Source organism: Staurois parvus, unplaced genomic scaffold (genome assembly GCF_062004578.1).
Source record: "Staurois parvus isolate SC_StPar_1 unplaced genomic scaffold, SC_StPar_1.0 ptg000525l, whole genome shotgun sequence".
Classification (NCBI taxonomy): Eukaryota; Metazoa; Chordata; class Amphibia; order Anura; family Ranidae; genus Staurois; species Staurois parvus.
The window spans coordinates 382,288-401,587 of record NW_028318321.1 but is presented as its reverse complement, the minus strand read 5'-3'; the positions used below and the strand labels follow the sequence as shown (position 1 = coordinate 401,587).

General features: G+C 39.8%; 1 protein-coding gene across 2 annotated transcripts in view; it reads left to right on the top strand.

Annotated features, from left to right (window-relative positions):
* CNNM2 (cyclin and CBS domain divalent metal cation transport mediator 2) overlaps positions 1-19,300 on the top strand; it is a 227,019-nt gene that overhangs the window by 179,037 nt on the left and 28,682 nt on the right. For both annotated transcript variants that reach the window (XM_089690244.1, XM_089690243.1), the window contains exons 3-5: positions 3,657-3,794; positions 7,664-7,833; positions 10,839-10,932. In XM_089690244.1, coding sequence (XP_089546370.1) covers positions 3,657-3,794; positions 7,664-7,833; positions 10,839-10,932 — 402 coding nt within the window. The remainder of the gene's footprint in view (positions 1-3,656; positions 3,795-7,663; positions 7,834-10,838; positions 10,933-19,300) is intronic.

Here is a 19,300-nt window from a genome sequence, read left to right as displayed (position 1 = left end):
CCTATACTTTGTAATATATCGAACCCATTAGCTTTAATATTTACTGATCCACTGACATTGAAAAAGTACACAAGTTCAGACTTCATTCCCCACATACAACTTTTAGGTCTCTTGTTCATTAAATGTTATAACCAGAGACAACTAGCATTTTCAGCTTATCTGAAACAGTCTCCATATGTCTGTCAAGACCTATTTCCTTAATATTAAAGATCATACATTTAGAGCAATTTCTAAGGACTAACCTCTTTATTTTTGAGCCATCTGATTTAGCATCATATTTATTCCAGGGCAGGGTAAAACCAGGATGAACCTATACTTGGAAAATATTTATAGGCTGGCATCTCTGACCTTCTAAAAATGCTAGCTGGTAAGACATAACAGAGGGTGAGGAAAAATCAGAATCTTCATAAATCTTCCCATTTCCTGAGCATTTTACGGATTTTAAGGATTTTAAAACAGACAGTGAGAGGAGTTCACCCCAGTGGGGCACAAAAACAGTTAAAATATTTATTTATTAATTTTCTAGGGGGGAAAAAAAAACCCAAAAACCTTGGTCTGTCCCCTTGGCAACAGACCATAACCATTCTGAAAGGACACTACTCACTAGGTCTCAGGGAAAATGCTCTTAACGTTAATAAAGGTGTATGGTCTGTCTCAGCTGTGTACCAATAATGTACCAATACCTATCATTCCAGTACACATTTTACATAGATATTTAGGATAAAGAGATTCCTATAATATACAGTATTTCTGAAATTGCTTTTGTGCAATTTAAATTAACACAATGAAGTACTTTTCACCACCCGACCATGGGGAATCCCCTTCCCCACAGTAGTATAGACTAATGTATCTTCCATCAGCCAGCAATCCACTAGGAACATTGGTCACCAATTGCCTAAACTATTGCTAGTTTAGGAAATATTAGTCTCTACCTTGGCAAGACCAAATACATTTTAGCATTGCCAAAGCGATTGAGGCGTTTGTATGCTTGTTTTTCTTATTCTTCATCAGTAAACCTATGGCCCAATTCCCTTTCCCACTGCTTGGTATAATACAGGTGATTAAAGAACTTGTGACAAAAGAGTATACCATATAATGTACATATGGCACGGGAGGCTATCAGCGCCTGAGACAAATAGACTCAAAGAGTGTCGCGTTCCTATGCTCTCTGCCTGGTTTAGAAAGATGCAAATTAAATGGCCTAAGCTGAAGGTAGTGTAACCACCAACCCAAGTAATTGTAGTCTGCAGTCACTAGATTGCTTTTACAAGTTTGATTAACCACTTGCCATCCACCCTATAGCAGATTTACGGCTACAGGGTGGACATTCTGTGCATAATCACGTACATAAATTTGATTTTGCACTTCTGCCACTGGGGGGGCGCACCTGCTGCCAGAGCGCTGTTTCTGCTGTGATTGGACACAGCAGAAGCCGATCAACAGTTGACGGCCAATGGATATGTGCCGGCACCTGTTGATCACTGACGAGACAAATAAAACAGCTCTGCCTATGTAAACAAGGCAGAGCTGTTATATCAACGGCGATCTGCTAGATTTTATTAAAATCTATCTGATTTCCTAGTAAAAACCGCACATAGCAAACACAAAAACACTGGCTAGGCACACAATTAACCCTTTGATCACCCTAGATGTTTAATCCCTTTTCAGCCAGTGTCATTAATTACAGTGACAGTGTATATTTTAACACTGATCACTGTATTCGTGTCACTGGTTCCCACAAAATGTCAGTTAGTGTCATAGCGGGACTGTGATTTTGCAGCTGACAGTCTAAGTCGCTGATCACTGCCATTACTAGTGTGTGTACGTGTGTATATATGTATATGTGTGTGTGTGTGTGTATATATATATATATATATATATATATATATATATATATATATATATATATATATATATATATATACTGCCACTTGTAGATCCTATAACTTTTGTGCAAATCAATCAATATACACTTATTGGGATTTTTTTCTCTTTTACCAAATATGTAGCACATATTTTGGTCTTTTGAAGAAATGTGCTTTCTAAATTTTTTTAGCTGGATATGTTTTGTAGCAAAAGTAAATTTTGTCTTTTTTTAATCTGTCTTTTTTTTTTGTTTATTGCTCAAAAAACAAACAAACCCAGAGGTAATCAAATACCACCAAAAAAAAGCTCTATTTGTGGGAAAAAAGTATATAAAATGTATTTATGTACAGTGTTGCATGACCACGCAATTGTTAAAGTAACACAGTACTGTATCACCAAAAATGGCCTCGTCATGAAGGTGGGAGTAAATCTTCTGGAGGTCAAATGGTTAAGCAATAATTATGTTTCTGAATGTTACCCTGAATATTCTGTGATGGACAAACATGAAATATAACAATCTTAGGCTGTCATGCAGCATAGAGGGGTGTATCTTTTTGTTTGTTCTGTTATCTTGGCTCTTAGAGGTTTCCAGTGTTTTATATGAAGTTGGTAGATAGGTACTGTACCCAGTATATGGAGGAGTGGTCTATTTTCCCTCTAAAAAGTATGCAGTGCCCTACGTCTTATCAAACATAATGGGGTTAATTTACTAAAGGTGAATAGTCTGTGCACGGCGGTGCAGTTACCCTAGATCTGGGGAAACTTTGAAATGAGGTGAAGCTCTTCTGATTTCTATCATCCATTCATGTGCAGCAAAAATAATTTTCTTTTATTTCCCCTGCATATGATTGTGTATTCTTTGAAAAGTGAAGCTGTACCTCATTTACTAAGCTCTGGTGAAACTGCACTTGCAGTGCACAGTATATTTGCCTTTAGTAAATCAACCCCCTAGTCTCTGATATCACTCTCTAAAGTGGGCTAGATGATAGTAAGCATTCAACATGTTCAGCATGGCCATTGTAAACCACACATTATCCAGCACGCATTTAGTGGGGGTTCACAAAACTACGGTGGCTCACATCACCATGTCTTCAAGTCATAAAATTCCACCCAACAATTTATTTTTGCTTACTGGTGTAGCTCCACTAGGCTTGTGTGTGCTTGCTGTAGACATTCTGTGCTATTATGCTGGCATAAATTTATGACACTTCCTTCGTGTAAACCTTTTCTTACAGCACACCAATGTATTGAAAGCCCAGGTGGGCTAGGTCTGTTGGCACATTTGAAAGGAAACCTATCCTAAGATTACGTGGTCTGCCATTTTCCATTTTTAGCTGTCGTGCCAATCCAGTAGATTCGATAGTTTGACTCTCTGACCAAATGAAGAAAGCACAAAGATTAGGATTTCTGATATTACCCTGGCTTTGCTTTGTGTATCTTTTGAGAAAGCTGATCTGTTTCAGGTCAATGACTCAAAATTATTGAATGGAGGGACAGCAAGCAGCTAGCATTCTTGAGATAGACTAGCAGTGGCAGCCCCCTATATTCCCCCCAGCACAAGTTTTCCTTTCCAGATTATCTTCCTGTGGTCAGACTTCTCTAAACTTGCTTGGATTCTATGGGTTACTACACCTAAACACGTCATCATAGCTCTACTTTTCTTCTACTGCATAAGACCTATATAGATTTAACAGGATGTCACTTTAACTTGTGGTTATGGAATAAGCATTAGATTTGCATATTACACGTAACGATGTTTCTTTTTTCCCTCTTTCCTTCAACTCTAATAGCTGATAACAGGACGAAAAAGAAAATAACACATCGAGAGAGGAAGCAAGATTTCTCCGCTTTTAAGCAAACCGATAATGAAATGAAGGTTAAAATATCACCACAGCTTCTCTTGGCTATGCACCGTTTCTTAGCAACAGGCAAGTTTAGCTTATCACAGTTTGAGATCACCAACAATCTTGGCGCTGGTTCCTGACTGGAGATGGGAGAAAGGAGGGTAGTGAAGGTTGGAGTAGTTCCCAATGTCCCCTCTGTTCCCGCGTACTTGCTTCCTGTGGGCATCTGTGACATTCTTTTCAAAACAAATGCAACACAGCAGCCAAGGTCAACACCTGTTCTCTAGTAAACTTCTTTTTTATCACTGCATTATAATGTGGATACATCAAAAAATCATGTTCGATGGATTTTTATGAATGAAAATGGAAATAAAAATGATAAAAAAAATTGTGCACTGCCCAATAAATAAACAATAATATATTATTTGAACAAACCAAAATATTGAGCTGCTGCAAACACATAAAGTGTGTGCTCATCACATGAACAATAAGTGCAAAACCAGTGTATAGTGTTGTGCTGCTCAAACTGAATCCACTCTAATGAAAACGGAACTATTGACATAGACACACATATGCAAAAACATGAAATAATCACTTGACAGTATAGGGTAGAGATAATAGTCCCATAAAGTCTCTTTAGTAATATAGGTGAAAAACATTTTTATACTGGTGAGTAAGCCCAGTATCCTAGTGCTGTGAATCTTTCAGTTGGCACCACTGGTAATATCCGTGATTTATAGATGGACCCTCACCTTCATGTATTGATTCCTATATAAAGACAGGTCAAACCGGCATCTCCCCTCTTAGTGGGGGTAAGGTATATCCTCTCCTCTGATAATCTGCCTCTCTTTATGCCCATTGTATCCTCAATGCTATTCCTTTATCAGCATAGCTGGCTCTGTAGGTAGAACTCACAACCATACAAAGCGACCATAGTGCAGCACATTTCATAAAATCCACAAATAATTTATTTAAAATTGAACTCACATTTGACAGTAGTAAATCTCACAGAAAAGTATAGCTGCAAACTACAGCTTACAATGTACAGCTTCTCTGACCATACTAGCGATGTTCCGGCTCTAACATCACCTGGCTCCTCCCCACGCGTATCGTCAGATATGGTTCGGAGTTCTACAGAGCCAGCTATGCTGATAAAGGAATAGCATTGAGGATACAGTGGCCATAAAAAGAGGTGGATTATCATCAGAGGAGAGGATACTCCTTGCCTCCACTAAGAGGGGAGATGCCTGTTTAACCTGTCTTTTTATACAGGTCAATACATGAAGGTGAGGGTCCATCTATAAATCACAGATATTACCGTGGTGCACACTGTTTGAAATGTTTACAGCACTGGGATAGTGGGCTTACTCACCAGTATAAAAATGTTTTTCACCTATATTTCTGAATAGACTTTATGGGACTATTATCTCTACCCTATACTGTAAAGTGATTATTTCATGTTTTTGCACATATATATGTCTATGTCAATAGTTTACTTTTCACTAGAGTGGATGCAGTTTGAGCAGCGCAACACTACATGCTGGTTTTGAAAATGGAAATATGTTCAATTGGAAACTGTTTATTTTTCTTTTGATTTCCAAGAACATTTTGCATGTAAAGTTCACATTTTATTGCATGACTTAAAAGGAAAGTTAGCCAATGTTAAAAAAAAAACCCACAATATAAACATGTATATAAAGGTTAAATAAGTAAAACATGTAAAAGAGAAGTCTAACAATGCCTGTTATTGATGCATGCTAAACAATTAAAGCTGGCCATACACTTAGATTTTAGAAAAAAATCTAGACGATTCCTCCATCCATGCTATACAGCGTGGATGGATGAACTTCCCACTTTGCCTACTGCTAGAATTCCTGAACAGTGGCTGCATCTGACTGGATGCAGCTGCTGTTCAGCCCACAATTTTCTACCCAGCTCCTTTGATTTTTAAGTCAAAGGATGTTTGGTGGGCCACTAAAGCAGCCCATAGATTACTTGATTTTCTTTCCTACTACCAAGGGTGGAAGGAAATAAAATCACTTGATCAACAAAGTGTTGATAGGTGAATGCCTCCGGCAGTGCTATTGTGTTTTTCTGGTGGGGGCATAGTGATTGAATTTAAAAAAATACGAAAGGCTGGATGTACCCAAGATGATCGATGGATTGACTTTGGTACAGTCAGCTTGCCCACACATAGATTGAATCTCGGCCAGTCCCTGCTAAACCAGCCGAAGTTTGATCCATGTATGGCTGGCGTAAGTGAATAATTCATCAGTAGCTGGCAAAAATTCAAACCGTGCATGGCCAGGTTTAGACGTCCACTTCTATACCATGACATTGCAGTTCTATCAGTGATATCTATCCACCATATACTAGAGCAGCCTTTCTCAACCAGGGTGCCTTGAGGTTTCTTCAGGGATGCCTTGGTAAAATGTCTAAAAATTGCCTAAAACTTGTATACAAGCCAGCGGGTGAAACAAGCCTGGCTTTTAGTTACACAAAGCCAAAGGTTTTCATTGTGCACCAGTACAATCTTCTAACCACTGGTGTCCTAACAACCAATGGCATCATCAGTTGATAAGGAGGATGTCAGCTGCCTGCACAGCATACTAGTTTGATCATCCCCTGTCCCTCTCCATCAGTGCAGGGGTCACATTAGCCCAGTGATGGAGAAAAACTGAGGGAGAAGAGAAACACTGGAATACTACTCAGTACCAGTGTGCAAAAGTGTATTTGCTTTGGAAGAATAAATCACCTCTAATGTTGTCTGTTCTACATGTGTGGATGTTGCTGCATTATATAAAACTATTAGAATGGTTTTTCACATTTTAGAATGTGGTTCCTCAAGACTGTCCAAAATTTTAAAGGGTGCCTTGACTGAAAAAAGATTGAGAAACACTGTACTAGAGTTCCCAGACCATCCTGTGTATCTCAGCCAAGATGAGTGGTCCCAGTTTGTTTTAGATAATGAATGCACCAAAAAATAAAACTACTTGCTTGACTGATAAATGACCAGGATGTTGAGCAAAAAAAAAAAAATAGCAGGGGCAAGGGGTATGTTTCATATTGCTACTCTGACAGTTCACCTCTAGGGCTTCACACTGTGTGCAGTGACCTGCATTTTTGTGCACTGGATCAACGCAAGTCACTGCTAGGGCAAATAAGTACATGGACATTGTGTTTAAAATTTAACCTCTATTTAGCTTCCATTTTAACACAATACAGCTGAAAGTAAAGATATAAAAGTATTAGTATGCCAACCCTTCCAGAGACCGGTCAGTCACCTCAACGGATGACATAGCGCATGCCAGTGTGCATAAAAACGTAAAGCAATGCGCATGAAAATGCATGATCAACACACCACGCACATGCGGGGATGAAGTGACCCTTGAAGGAGTTTTAAATGTAACTGATATTTAGTTAGTTCCTGCAGGGCCCAACATTGGTTAGTTTTTAGGCAAATCTGCTCTAGAATGAATGTAATACAGTTCCACTAGTAATATGGTATTGTCCTGTTTTTAGAAGTGTTGAAAATGTTTGCATAATTTGAAGTCAATCTTCAATCATGTTAAAAGAAGAATCAGTTTAACCAATTTTACCCGGCTCATTACTGGATAATTTGAGGTGCACCTACATGCATTATATTGTGTGAACATTCTCAAATCCTTTATTAAAACAGCCTCAATATTTCAGCATGTGTCTGTTGATGCAATATATAATGGAGTTGATTTGGAAAACTGGAGCACTGATCGTAGTAGCCAAGGTTCAGATGGAAAAGTGAAATGAGAGATCATTATGGTTATTGACCCCTTTGTTCCAGGTTTTTTTAATCATCTCTGTTATCTGTTCAGGTGTTATAAACTGGTTCCTGGAATCAAAAATTTGCTGCAGGTAATTGTTCATAACCTCTTGGCGATGCAGGTTTTAATAAGCTTTGCTGTGTTTCCTGGCAGAAGTGGATGCCTTTAGCTCATGTCAGATGTCAGAGAAGATTCTTCTGAGGCTGCTCAAACATCCCAACGTCATCCAGGAACTGAAATTTGATGACCGGAACAAGAAGTCTCCTGAATACTACCTCTACCAGCGCAATAAGCCGGTGGATTACTTTGTGCTTGTTTTACAGGTCAGGCTGGATGCGGAGCGCTTTATACACTTTACCATTTTTGCCATATGTTGGATATTTCAACTAATTTAATTACAGGAGAGTGTGTGTATATGCATGTATATTGTTTTTATTACATTATATAATACAGACAACTTTATATATTATATATTTATATATAAAACAATCAAAATATATAACCTTTCACTTTGTTAAACCCTTGATGAGCAATGTTTACCAGACTTTTGTACTCAGTATTTCCCTAGAGTATTAAAACAAAGGCCTCAAATGCTGTAAAGTTTCTTTGGAATCTAGCAGTAAGAGTAGATGGAATTATCAGTTGCTGCTATTTCACTATGTTTGATTTGTAAAGCCTGATAAGTATTTATAAAGATTTTCTTTAAATGTAACCTTTGGACAATAGGTTATCACAGATTAGATATAGAAACTCCAACAATGTGTATTTGGCCTTGTACTGCCCATTCTTAGGCAAGCCATAGACGGTGCTAATTTCTTTCCTGCAACCACGTGTTGCAAGAAAGAAAATCGCTCGATACCCCCATCAACACAGATAGTGTTGACAGGGGAATCCCTCCCATAGAGCCATTGTGTTTTCCTGGCGAGGTAAGCCACCTCCACTGGGAAAAGGCAGTGATTATTACTAGCGGCTAGAACAGCCGCTAGCTATAATTGCATGTAAAATTCAGCTGGCTGGTTGTACCCAAGTTGATCTCCAAGTTGATCTATCTATCAACTTGGGTACATTCAGCCTGCCCACCTGCCATACATGGTTCGAATTTCGTCCGGGCCCTGCTGAACTGGCCAAGATTCGAACCTTCTGTGGACGGCTTTAGTTCTCAGTTAATGAAATGTACATACTGCTGTGCTCAGGTCTGCTCAGTCTTTTTGATATTTACTCCGCTGAGATCAGGTATTAGCCCCAAAATCAGTTTTTGGTGTTCAATTCTAGTTTAAAGGCATTAGGTTACCCAGAATTGAATATGTGTGTGATTGCTGCATCTGAGAATTAAATATGAAAGGTTTTAAAGGCTAAATCATGGAATGTATACTGTACACGCAAACAACTTTTTTAAGATTTGTAATTCTGTTTAGCCAGTTTTGTAATCCAAGCAGTTTAGCAAGGCCCTGAACATCTTTGCAGACTATACTGCAGGTAAGCAATTACTGCCTCAGACAGTAATTGAACAACAAACGAGCAGCAAACACATTGTTATCCCCCACCATGAACATTTTCCCAGTATAACAGTGATTGGTTGAGAATGCTGTCTCTCCCTCTCCAGAGTGCCCTTTTTTGCAAGGGATTACAGGAGTTGATACTACACTGGCCCATGCTTTGCAAATGTGGTTTTCAGCAGCATCACAGTCAACCCAGTTGGTGCTTGCATACAACCTTCTCCCTGAACCCATGCACCAGCTTGTGTTTGAGTGGATGACAACATCCCCGATGAAGTACTGGGTATTCAAATGCAGGTGTGGTTGTGTAATGTAGCCCTATAGTTTCTTGCAATGCTTTTAGTTTCGTACATGAAAGAAAACAGCGTAATATAACCTTAACAGTGTATGTTGTTTGAAAAAATGTTGCTGGGTTTCCTTTGGAATTAAGTGGTGCCCATATTTGCTTATATAGGCTTTGCTCCTTTTGTTGCTTGCCGGTTCCCTTATCTCATAGAGCTTATGCCAGGCAGGATCTCTCGGATTGAAAACAGTTGACTCTGTCTGTAGGGAAGGCCCTCAATGCTCCTAGGTAGACATATTGACATCCTGCTTAGGCTGCTTTAGACTTTAAATTGCACAAGGAAGCCATATTTGATTTTTATTCTTTGCAAGAAATTTTCTTCTTTGAAATGTCAAGCAGTAAATCTGACCTGTGCTCTGTTGATTCATGTTAAGTGTAAATTTCAATGACAGGTCCACTTTAAGGGCCCTTGTCATTAGGAAAATATGTAGGCTTCCATGGGCACCCTCTGCAAATGCTAATACTTTGACTGTCTCTAGCTTTTTTTCCATTGGAATCACAGACCTGGAACAGGAATATAGCAAGTGAAGTTAAAGCTCCTAATCTTCGTACATTTTCTCCTGTTTAAGTGTCTGAACCTGGCCATAGACGGATCTTTTTTTTATCAGACAGCCAGCTGATCAAAAACTTAAATCCTACCGATTCCCCTGTCAACAAATTCGAGGTGGATTGGGGAATCCTGTGCTATTGTATTGTTGTAACAGGACTCCCCAGCTCCTGGAATACACTGAACAGCGCTGCAGCTGATTGGCTCCAAGTGGTGATAGAGCAATAATATACTAACAGTCTTGTTTATAACTAGATAAACTCCTCTTGAATTTATTGGCAATACATAGATCAAAATTTGGACATACAAAGTCAGCATGACAACCAGGAATCTAGCTTTTTATGTAGATAGTTGTAAACCCTTTTTTTCTCTCCATTAAAAGATCAACAAAGTCATCCTTTAGTAACTATGATAATTATGGTTACTGTCCTAACAGGAAAATGGTATACTTTTAGTCAACAGTTTGTTTTTATTATTGCAATATTTTCTTTATAGTCACGTTTATGGTTTCACAACCTTGCCTGTCCATATTTTGTTATTTTATTAAATATATTAAGCAGTAGAGGGGCTAAGTGCAATTACCTATTCTCTTCTTTAACTGTGTGTTCTTTTTTTTGGCCAATGTCAGAAAACCGCACAGAATTAAGAAAAAAAAACAAAAAAACTAGCAGTGCACTTTTACACATCAATATTTGGAGTTTACGGTGCATTAGATGTGTGTGCCAGCAAAAAATGTGTTCAAAGTATATGGATTTATGGGAACCCTTAATTTTCAAATCTGCACTGAAAACTGATAGCTGGAGAATGAAAATATGATTCCTTACATTAACTAAATTCAGATATATATATATTCATATTTAGTGCTTTTGTCACAATGTTTCTGCTTGCATTACTTACATTCTACTTATACTGATGAAGAGACTAATTCCTGTTCATCCGCAGGGGAAAGTAGAAGTGGAAGCGGGAAAGGAAGGGATGAAATTTGAAGCCGGTGCCTTTTCCTACTATGGTGTGATGGCACTCACAGCATCTCCAGGTAGCACTGTCTTTTTACAGCTGTTTCTGCTGCTGACTTACTTCAAATTTTCATATAAAGTCATTGTGGAGCTTTCAGCCTCTGTGTGGTTACATTTTACATGCTGTGTATATCTAACAAAAATGGCATCAATCTTCAGGATGCAAGTCTCTATTAATGCAAGCATGAGACACATGCTATGTGGAAAGCTGGAAGTGGAACCGCAGGCATTAAAGCATTGCTGCAGAATTAACTAATCCTGAAAGTGCCTACTTAATTTTCCGCCCTAAGGCCCAAACACCGCAGCTTTTTGCCACTGCTGTCAGAGACCTGCACCATCTTGGCAGCTGTTCTACTTTTCTTTTAATAGGTAGTCACATGACAAGTAGCCCAGAAACACCAATCTTGCAGGATTTGCACTCTACCTGCAAATTGCTGCTACTGAAAAGTTTGGGTGCTGGCCATTTAGCGAGTTCTCACTGCCACTGTGGTATTGCACCTAGTATAATTTGGGGGTGGGGGGAAAAATACTTCTCTTTTAAAGGATAAGTTCACCTTTTTAAAAAAATACGAAAATAAATGCACATCTTTTTGCAGGTAAAAAACTGCATTTATTTTTTCTTATTAGGAATCTGAAAAGCAACAGACTCATGATCAGCGGATTGCAGGAGCAAATGCAGGCTCCTGCGCACTGTCAGTGTAGTTGTCTGCCCGTACCTCATACGAACAGGCAGTTACTGGATGACAGGGAAGATTGATGAACTACCTAGAGTGCTCGTGAGCTCACTGGTAGTTCATTGAGAACTGCAAGCCATCAGCTCCAGTGGCTGACTGTAATTGTAGTTCTCCCTTTCACAGAACTACAATGAATGGATGAATGACACAGCTGGGCAGGTGGAGCACCACACTGCCACGTTTAAAAAAAAAAAAATGGGTTCGGGGAGAAGATCCCCTGCCCACTGTCATAACGGGGAATCGGGGTGTGTGGAGGCTGCTGCAGATGTAACATGTTGCATCCTAAATACGGGTGTAACATGTTATTATAAAAGGTGACTTTATCCTTTTAAAATGCAACACCGCATCAATGCACATAAATTTACCTGCGTTAAACTACAAGAGGCTTACTTTTGGGGGCACACGGCAGAGGGGAGGTTCCAGAACTGCCTGCGGGGGACCCAAAAAGAAGAGGATTGGGGCTGCACAGAGTAGATAGGTATAACATTTTTTTACCTTAATTTTAGCCTTTACTATTACTTTAAAGTGACACGAAGCAATCCAGGAAGATGGCCCCGCCCCCTTCAGCATACAGCAGGTGTTTGACAACCTCAGGTGTGCATGTTTTTCTATGAGACTGCCTCAGGGCACCTCCGTTCAGAAATGATGTGTAAACTGTGCAGTTTGAAAAGCTGTTGAGAAGAGATGGCTGCAGATAAAAAGGTACAACCTGTGTAAAAGTATTTGTTTAATCTCTGAAGCTAGACACTTTTGTGTTTTAGTGTTTTATATGTAAGGGTTTGAAACCACTTTAAAGTGACACTAAGCTTTTCTTTTCTTTTAATATATGTGTGTGTATGTATGTATATATGTATGTATGTATGTATATATATATATATATATATATATATATATATATAGTTAGGTCCATATATATTTGGACACAGGCACAATTTTCATACTTTTGGCTCTGTATGCCACCAGAATACATTAAAACAAAACAATCCAAATGAATTTAAAGTGCAGACTTTCAGCTTTAATTCAAGGGGTTGAACATAAGTATCAAGTACAAATTTTAGGAACTGCAACTATTTTTATACACAGCCCCTCTGTTTTCAGAGGCTCAAATGTAATTGGGCAAATTAATATAATCATAAATAAAATGTTCATTTTTAATATTTTGTTGAGAATCCTTTACTGGCAATGACTGCCAGAAGTCTGGAACCCATGGACATTACCAAAGACTGGGTTTCCTCCTTTCTGATGCTTTTCCAGGCTCTGACTGCAGCTGTCTTCAGTTATTTGTTTGTGGGTCTTTCTGTCTTTAGTTTTGCCTTCAGCAAGTGAAATGCATGCTCAGTTGGGTTGAGGTCAGGTGATCGACTCGGCCATTGCAGAATATTACACTTATTTTCCTTCAAGAGCTCCTGCGTTGCTTTTGCAATGTTTTGGATCATTGTCCATCTGTACTGTGAAGCGCTATCCAATCAACTTTGCTGCATTTTGCTGAATCTGGGCTGACAGTATATCTCTAAACACTGTAGAATTCATCCGGCTGCTTCTGTCTTCTGTCACATCATCAATAAACACCAGTGACCCAGTGCCACTGGAAGCCATGCATGCCCATGCCATCAGACTGCCTCCACTATGTTTTACAGATGACATTGTGTACTTTGGATCATGAGCTGTTCCAAGCCTTCTCTACACTTTTTTCTTCCTGTCATTCTGGTACAGATTAATCTTAGTTTCATCCGTCCAAAGAATGCTTTTCCAGAACTGGTCTGGCTTTTTTAGATGTTTTTTGGCAAAGTCTAATCTGGCTTTTCTATTCTTCAGGGTTATGAATGGTTTGCACCTTGTGGTGAACTCTCTGTATTTGCTCTCATGAAGTCTTCTCTTGATTGTAGACTTTGACAATGATACGCCCACCTTCTGGAGAGTGTCCTTAACTTGTCTGGATGTTGTGAATGGGTTTTTCTTTACCATAGAAAGGATCCTGCGATCATCCACCACTGTTGTCTTTCGTGGACGTCCAGGCCTTTTTATGTTGCTGAGCTCACCAGTGCATTCTTCTTTCCTCTGAATGTACCAAACTGTTGATTTGGTCATTCCTAATGTTGCTGCTATCTCTCTGATGGATTTGTTTAGTTTTTGAAGCCTTACAATGGCCTGTTTCACTTGCATGGACAGCTCCTTTGAACGCATGATGTAGGTTCACAGCAGTAGATTCCAAATGCAAATACCACACTTAGGATCAACTCCAGACCTTTTACCTGCTTAATTGATGAAGAAATAATGGAGTAGCCCACACCTGGCCATGAAACAGCTTTTGATTCAATTGTCCAATTACTTTTGGTCCCTTGAAAAAGGGGGGGGGGGGTGGCTACTCTTAATAGCTGTAATTCCTAAACCCTTCCTCCCATTTGGATGTACATACCCTCAAATTAAACCTAAGAGTGTGCACTTTCAGTCCATATCCATTATATAACTATAGCTTGAATATGTTTTGGTAAATACCTGAAAAAAACTAAAATTGTGCCTGTGTCCAAATATATATATATAGCCACTGTCAAGGGAATGGACAGTGGCCATAAAAAGACAGGAATTCCCCTGTTCAGACATAACCCCTCCCAGCCCAGCTAAGCGTCAAATATTAGCTGATGTCCTTAGGCGATGAATGCCTCTATGTCTGATGGGATAAAAGGTGGTTGTCATATGGTTCTATCACTATCGCCTGTTGGCCAAAAGGGACTGTACATGGACCCCCTACATATATAAGACTAGGTTAGGCCTGTATAATCTGCTGATTGGAGCTGGATCCTGTGGACAGTGAATTCTGGGGAGTATCTGGTGACCTCGCCGGCAGGGTGTTTTACTGGTCCTGGGCAGTGAACACACCTGGAGGGGAGTTGAGTCACTGAAAGCCCTGTGGGGCTCACCTGCCATGATGGGTGAAAATTTGGGCCTGCGGACCCTGCAACTATGCATATGGCGAGTGCTTCTGTATGTTAGTGGAGTATTGTGACAGTCCCCAGGTCAGTATTTGCCCTGTATTATGGGAGTTTTTGGGCAGTTTCTGGTACAAAGTCATAAGGCGCATCTGCACCAGAATCCAGACACAAAATAGTGCCTCCACAGTGCGTGAATCCTGGTACATCCCATTATAATTATTAGAACTCCAGCAACGTTTGAAGAAAGGATGAAGCTTTCTATCCATGTTTGATGCCTGTGCGAGGGAGGTATGAGGCAACTATGAAGTGAGGATATATTACCTTGATTTATAAGCCCACCATTTCTTCTGGACCACAGAGGTTATTTCTCCATTTGGTGGACTTCCATGGCGACATCCTTGTCTGTTACATAAAATAACTTTCATTGCTGTTTGGAGTCTCCTATGGGATGTTTTTTTCAGACACGAGGAGAGTAATGATGTCAGCACTACGTATATGTCAACACTACGTATATGTTAATTTCCTTTGGTGGACCATCAACATCTATTTATCCACATTTCTCCTCTAGACTGCCTGTACTGCTTGAAACACCAAGCAACCAATATTTTACAGTGGAATATGCATCCATTTACCAAGCCTTTATTGGTTTTCCAAGTTGGCTCTTATAATTATTTACCCTTCATCAGCCTGTTTATTGCTATGTGGTAAAGTTTACAATAATACGCATTATGATAACTTTCTGCCTAAATGCCTACACATTTGGGGACATGACAGCTGTGTGTATCTGAACTCACTAGGTACCATATGTCATGTGTTTTCACAGATCTTTTTTTTTTTTAAATGTGTTAATAAAGACTTTTGTAAGGACATCTGTCAGGGATTAATCTTTATTTTGTTCACCTTCATTATTATTATTTTTTTACTCAACATATATTATAAAGTTGGAAGTGGTCAGAGCCATGAATCCATTTTTATTGTGTTGAATCTTGAGTATTGTGGATGGCTCCCTTCCCACAGACACCTGATACAACTATTTCCTTTGACCTAATAGGATACTTTTCACTTTCTTTTTTATGTAAATTGAGAGGCTAACCTTAGAGGGTAAATACTTGTTTGTATCATCCGTGGGTGCCTACATCCAAAAGCATGCTCTTGTCCCTAAAGAAGAAGGCAGGGACCAGTGATGCTTTTTTGGAAGCAAATCCTCACAGTGAAGCATCACCCCCACTAACGTGGGTGGGGGATGTCTACTGGCCTTTCCTGACTGTCTGAACACCTGAATTCTCAGACAACTGGGTCTGCAGAATGTTATAAAGAGACTAAAAGCTGGAGTTCACTGTTTCCCCCACCACGGTTTGTGTGCTTTGGATCCACAAAACAGTGTTTTGGGGTTTTTTGCTTCCCTGGAAAGACTGCAGTACAAGGGGTCATCACAGCCCTGGAAAGACTGCTGTCCAAGAGGTCATTGCACCTGTGCTGCATAAAAGGATTCTGATGTCTTCTGTCCTATCCTGTTCATGGTTCCCAAGTTAAATTGTGACGTCCAGCCTATTCTGGACCCCAAGGGTCTCAATTTTCTGAAAATACAAAAATTCAGGATGGAATCCACCCAGTTGGGGATTGCTTTGCTTCATCAAGGGGACTTGGGGGATATCAAGGACGCCTACCTGCACATCCTCCCAAATGGCTTCTGCAATTTATAGTAGAGGATCACCACTATCAATTTGTGGAATTTGCCCTTTGACCTATCCACTGCCCCTAGGGTGTTTACCAAGGTTTCGGCTCTGGTTCTGAGGTTGTTTAGGACCTGGGGAGGCCCCCTTGTGGGGTACTAGACAACCTTCTAAGGGAGCAATGTCCTAGAAACTGATGGTACACGTTCTGGAGAGGATCGTCTGGGGTAAGGAACTTGCTCTTGTCTTGGGCAGAACTTCACATTCTGGACCTCCAGTGTGCACATTCCTTGTGTGGAAAATTGTTAAGCAGATTTTCTCAACAGTCAACAGCTGATTCCAGGAGAATGAGCTCTTTACCTGGAAGTGCTCATAGAGATTTCTCTGCGCTGGGGGATGCCAGATATAGATACTTTACAGCACACAGAGATCCATCCTCTCTAGCTTGTGTTCCCCATTACTTGCTACAAAATTGAAGTTCATCTCAGTGTCCTATGATGTTTTCCAAGAAAAGAATTTACAGGTAAACCAAAAATCCCATATTTTTTTATTTTTTATTTTTGTTGTTGTGACTTACTACTAGAGGATGGCTACCTTCATTCTCAAAGGACCCACTGTATGTGGGAACAAAGCCACTCTTTCATGCCTGCTCCTGAGATTGACTACAAACTTACTTTTTTTTTTCTTCAAGGTCATAGAGGAGAGGTGAAGTGGGAGGTACTGACATTTGTTGTTTAGATTCCAGCACATGCATCGTAAAATAAAAGGGCATAATGGATTGAGAGATTTGTACAGTGCTTAGAGCAGTGCATGGGACTGCAAGTAAAGCACACTGCTCTTTGCTAAGCAACAGAAGTCAGTGAAAGTAAGAGCACTTCAGGAACACATGCAGGACAGAAAAGGGTGCCAAAATAAACAATAAGCATTTAATGAAAAATTGAGTACAATGTAAATAAATAGGGACTATTTAGGTATGATTCTAAAATAATAGTCTTATCGTGTAGTGTCACTTTAAAGTTGTTTATTTAATTTAGCCTCAGATGTATCCTTAACCCTCTTAGTAGTTAAAAGATAAAGGTACAGACTATAGCTTTTTATTTTATTACTCCCTGTTATTAAGCTCTCTTCCTGAATAAACTGTGTTTATGTTGGTGAAGGAAAGGTAGTACAAGTCTTGAATGTCTTGGACTATGGATGTTTTACTACTTTCGGCTTTCTGACAGCTTTAACAATAGCATAGTGCTAAAAATGCTTAAAAAATAACTTTTTTATTACAGTTTTTTATGAAGTCTGATGAAATTGTAATCATTGGAGGAAGGTAGGGTTTAGTTCATCATGGGTTGCTTGGGACGGAGGTGGCTGTCAGACAGAGTGGAGCAAAGTAAGCATATTATCTCATAAAGAATCTTATCAAAAAGCAGATTTTTCTTTATGCCAGAAGTCTTGCATATGGTTGCATTTCTTGGTGCAAACATAAATGCATTGACAGGAGAAAATCCATTATTTTGTCCACACTCCTATTTTGGGGTTGATTTACTAGCAGTAGAGGCTGGTCACTTAGCTAAGTGAATATAAGTAAAGTGGACCAGTTTACTTTTAATACCTAGTCATATAAGCCAATGATCCTGTTTTCTCTTGCATTCATTGATAGACAGAGCTCTTCTATTCTTGACCACAGGTTTATAGCCCCACAAAGGGCTAGACAATGGGCGGTCCTAGCTGGCATAAACCCCCATTGAGGTTCATGGCGAGAGTGTGGGACTCCTAGTGGTTGTGATGGATGCCCTGGTGGCGCTGTGGGCTCAGTATCTTGATGTTTTTCCTCCTACTTAACCAATCCCTCGCCTGCTACGCAGGATGGATGCAGAGGTGATTCTAGCCCTTTTGGTGGCTCCAGTATGGTGTTGTCAACCGTGGTGTGTCGACCTGATGCAGCTGGTCACGGATGCCTTAGTAATTGTTACTACAAGAGGACCTCCTGTCCCAAGGACCAATCTACCAGCCTTCATTGCAGTCTCTGGCCTTGACGGCACAGCTATTAAAAGCAGGTTCTGAGAGATAGGGGGTTGTTTGGTCGGTGATCCCTACTATGCTGAAGGCATGCAAGTCTACCTCTGCGAAGATTTATCATTGCACCTGAAATACTTTTATCATCTGGAGCAAGACTCTGGGTGCCCATCCATGCTCTTACTCGATTAGCTCAGGTTTTGCCTTTCTCCAAGTGTTGCTCAAAAGCTTGCCTTTCTCCAAGTGTTGCTCTAGCGATCATCAATGTCACTTGGCCATGCAGTCTTTGATTCATACCTTTGTTCAAGGGGTTCTCTACGTAGTGCCCCGTGTGTTCCCTGTTGCCACTGTGGAACTTTCACTTGGTTCTTTCGGTCCTCTGTAAGCTTCCATTTGGAAGCGATAGAGATATTCCCCTAATTTCACTTTCTGATCAAGTTGCCTTCTTGGTTGCCATCATTTCCACATGGCGGGTGTTGAATCTTGCGGCCTTACCCTGTAAGTCTCCTTATTTGGTTTTGTACAGGCATTAGGTGGTTCTCCATTTATGCACCTCTTTCCCCAGAAGGTGTTGTCAGTTTTCTCTCTCAATAAAGACATTGTCCTGCTTTCCCCGTTTTCACAGGCTCCACACCCTAGGGAGCTTGTTCTGCACTTTTTGGATGTTGCCTGGGAGTTTTGTTTGTATTTGCCCATTATAGTCTTCTTCTGGGGGTCAGATGTTCTGGTGTGGCTCTGCGTTTGCAGCCAATCCTTTGAGAATAAAACTTGAAAGCTGACTAGTTTCTCTGCAGAACTGCACCAGATTTTGCAGTCTCTAGTTTAAGTAAATCAATCACACTGTATTCTTGAAAGTCAGTTTTGGTCAGTTTGTAATCACAGAATGGTTTTGTGTTGTGTGTAAAGATGGCATTTCCATAGTGTTGGTAGAAGAAAAATAATTCAAGACATTACACAGACAGTCAAAATCAAGGACTTTTGATAGTAAAGTATTAGAGAATAGTAGCATGTTCTCTAGATTACTCTTAATTTTTTTATAGTATT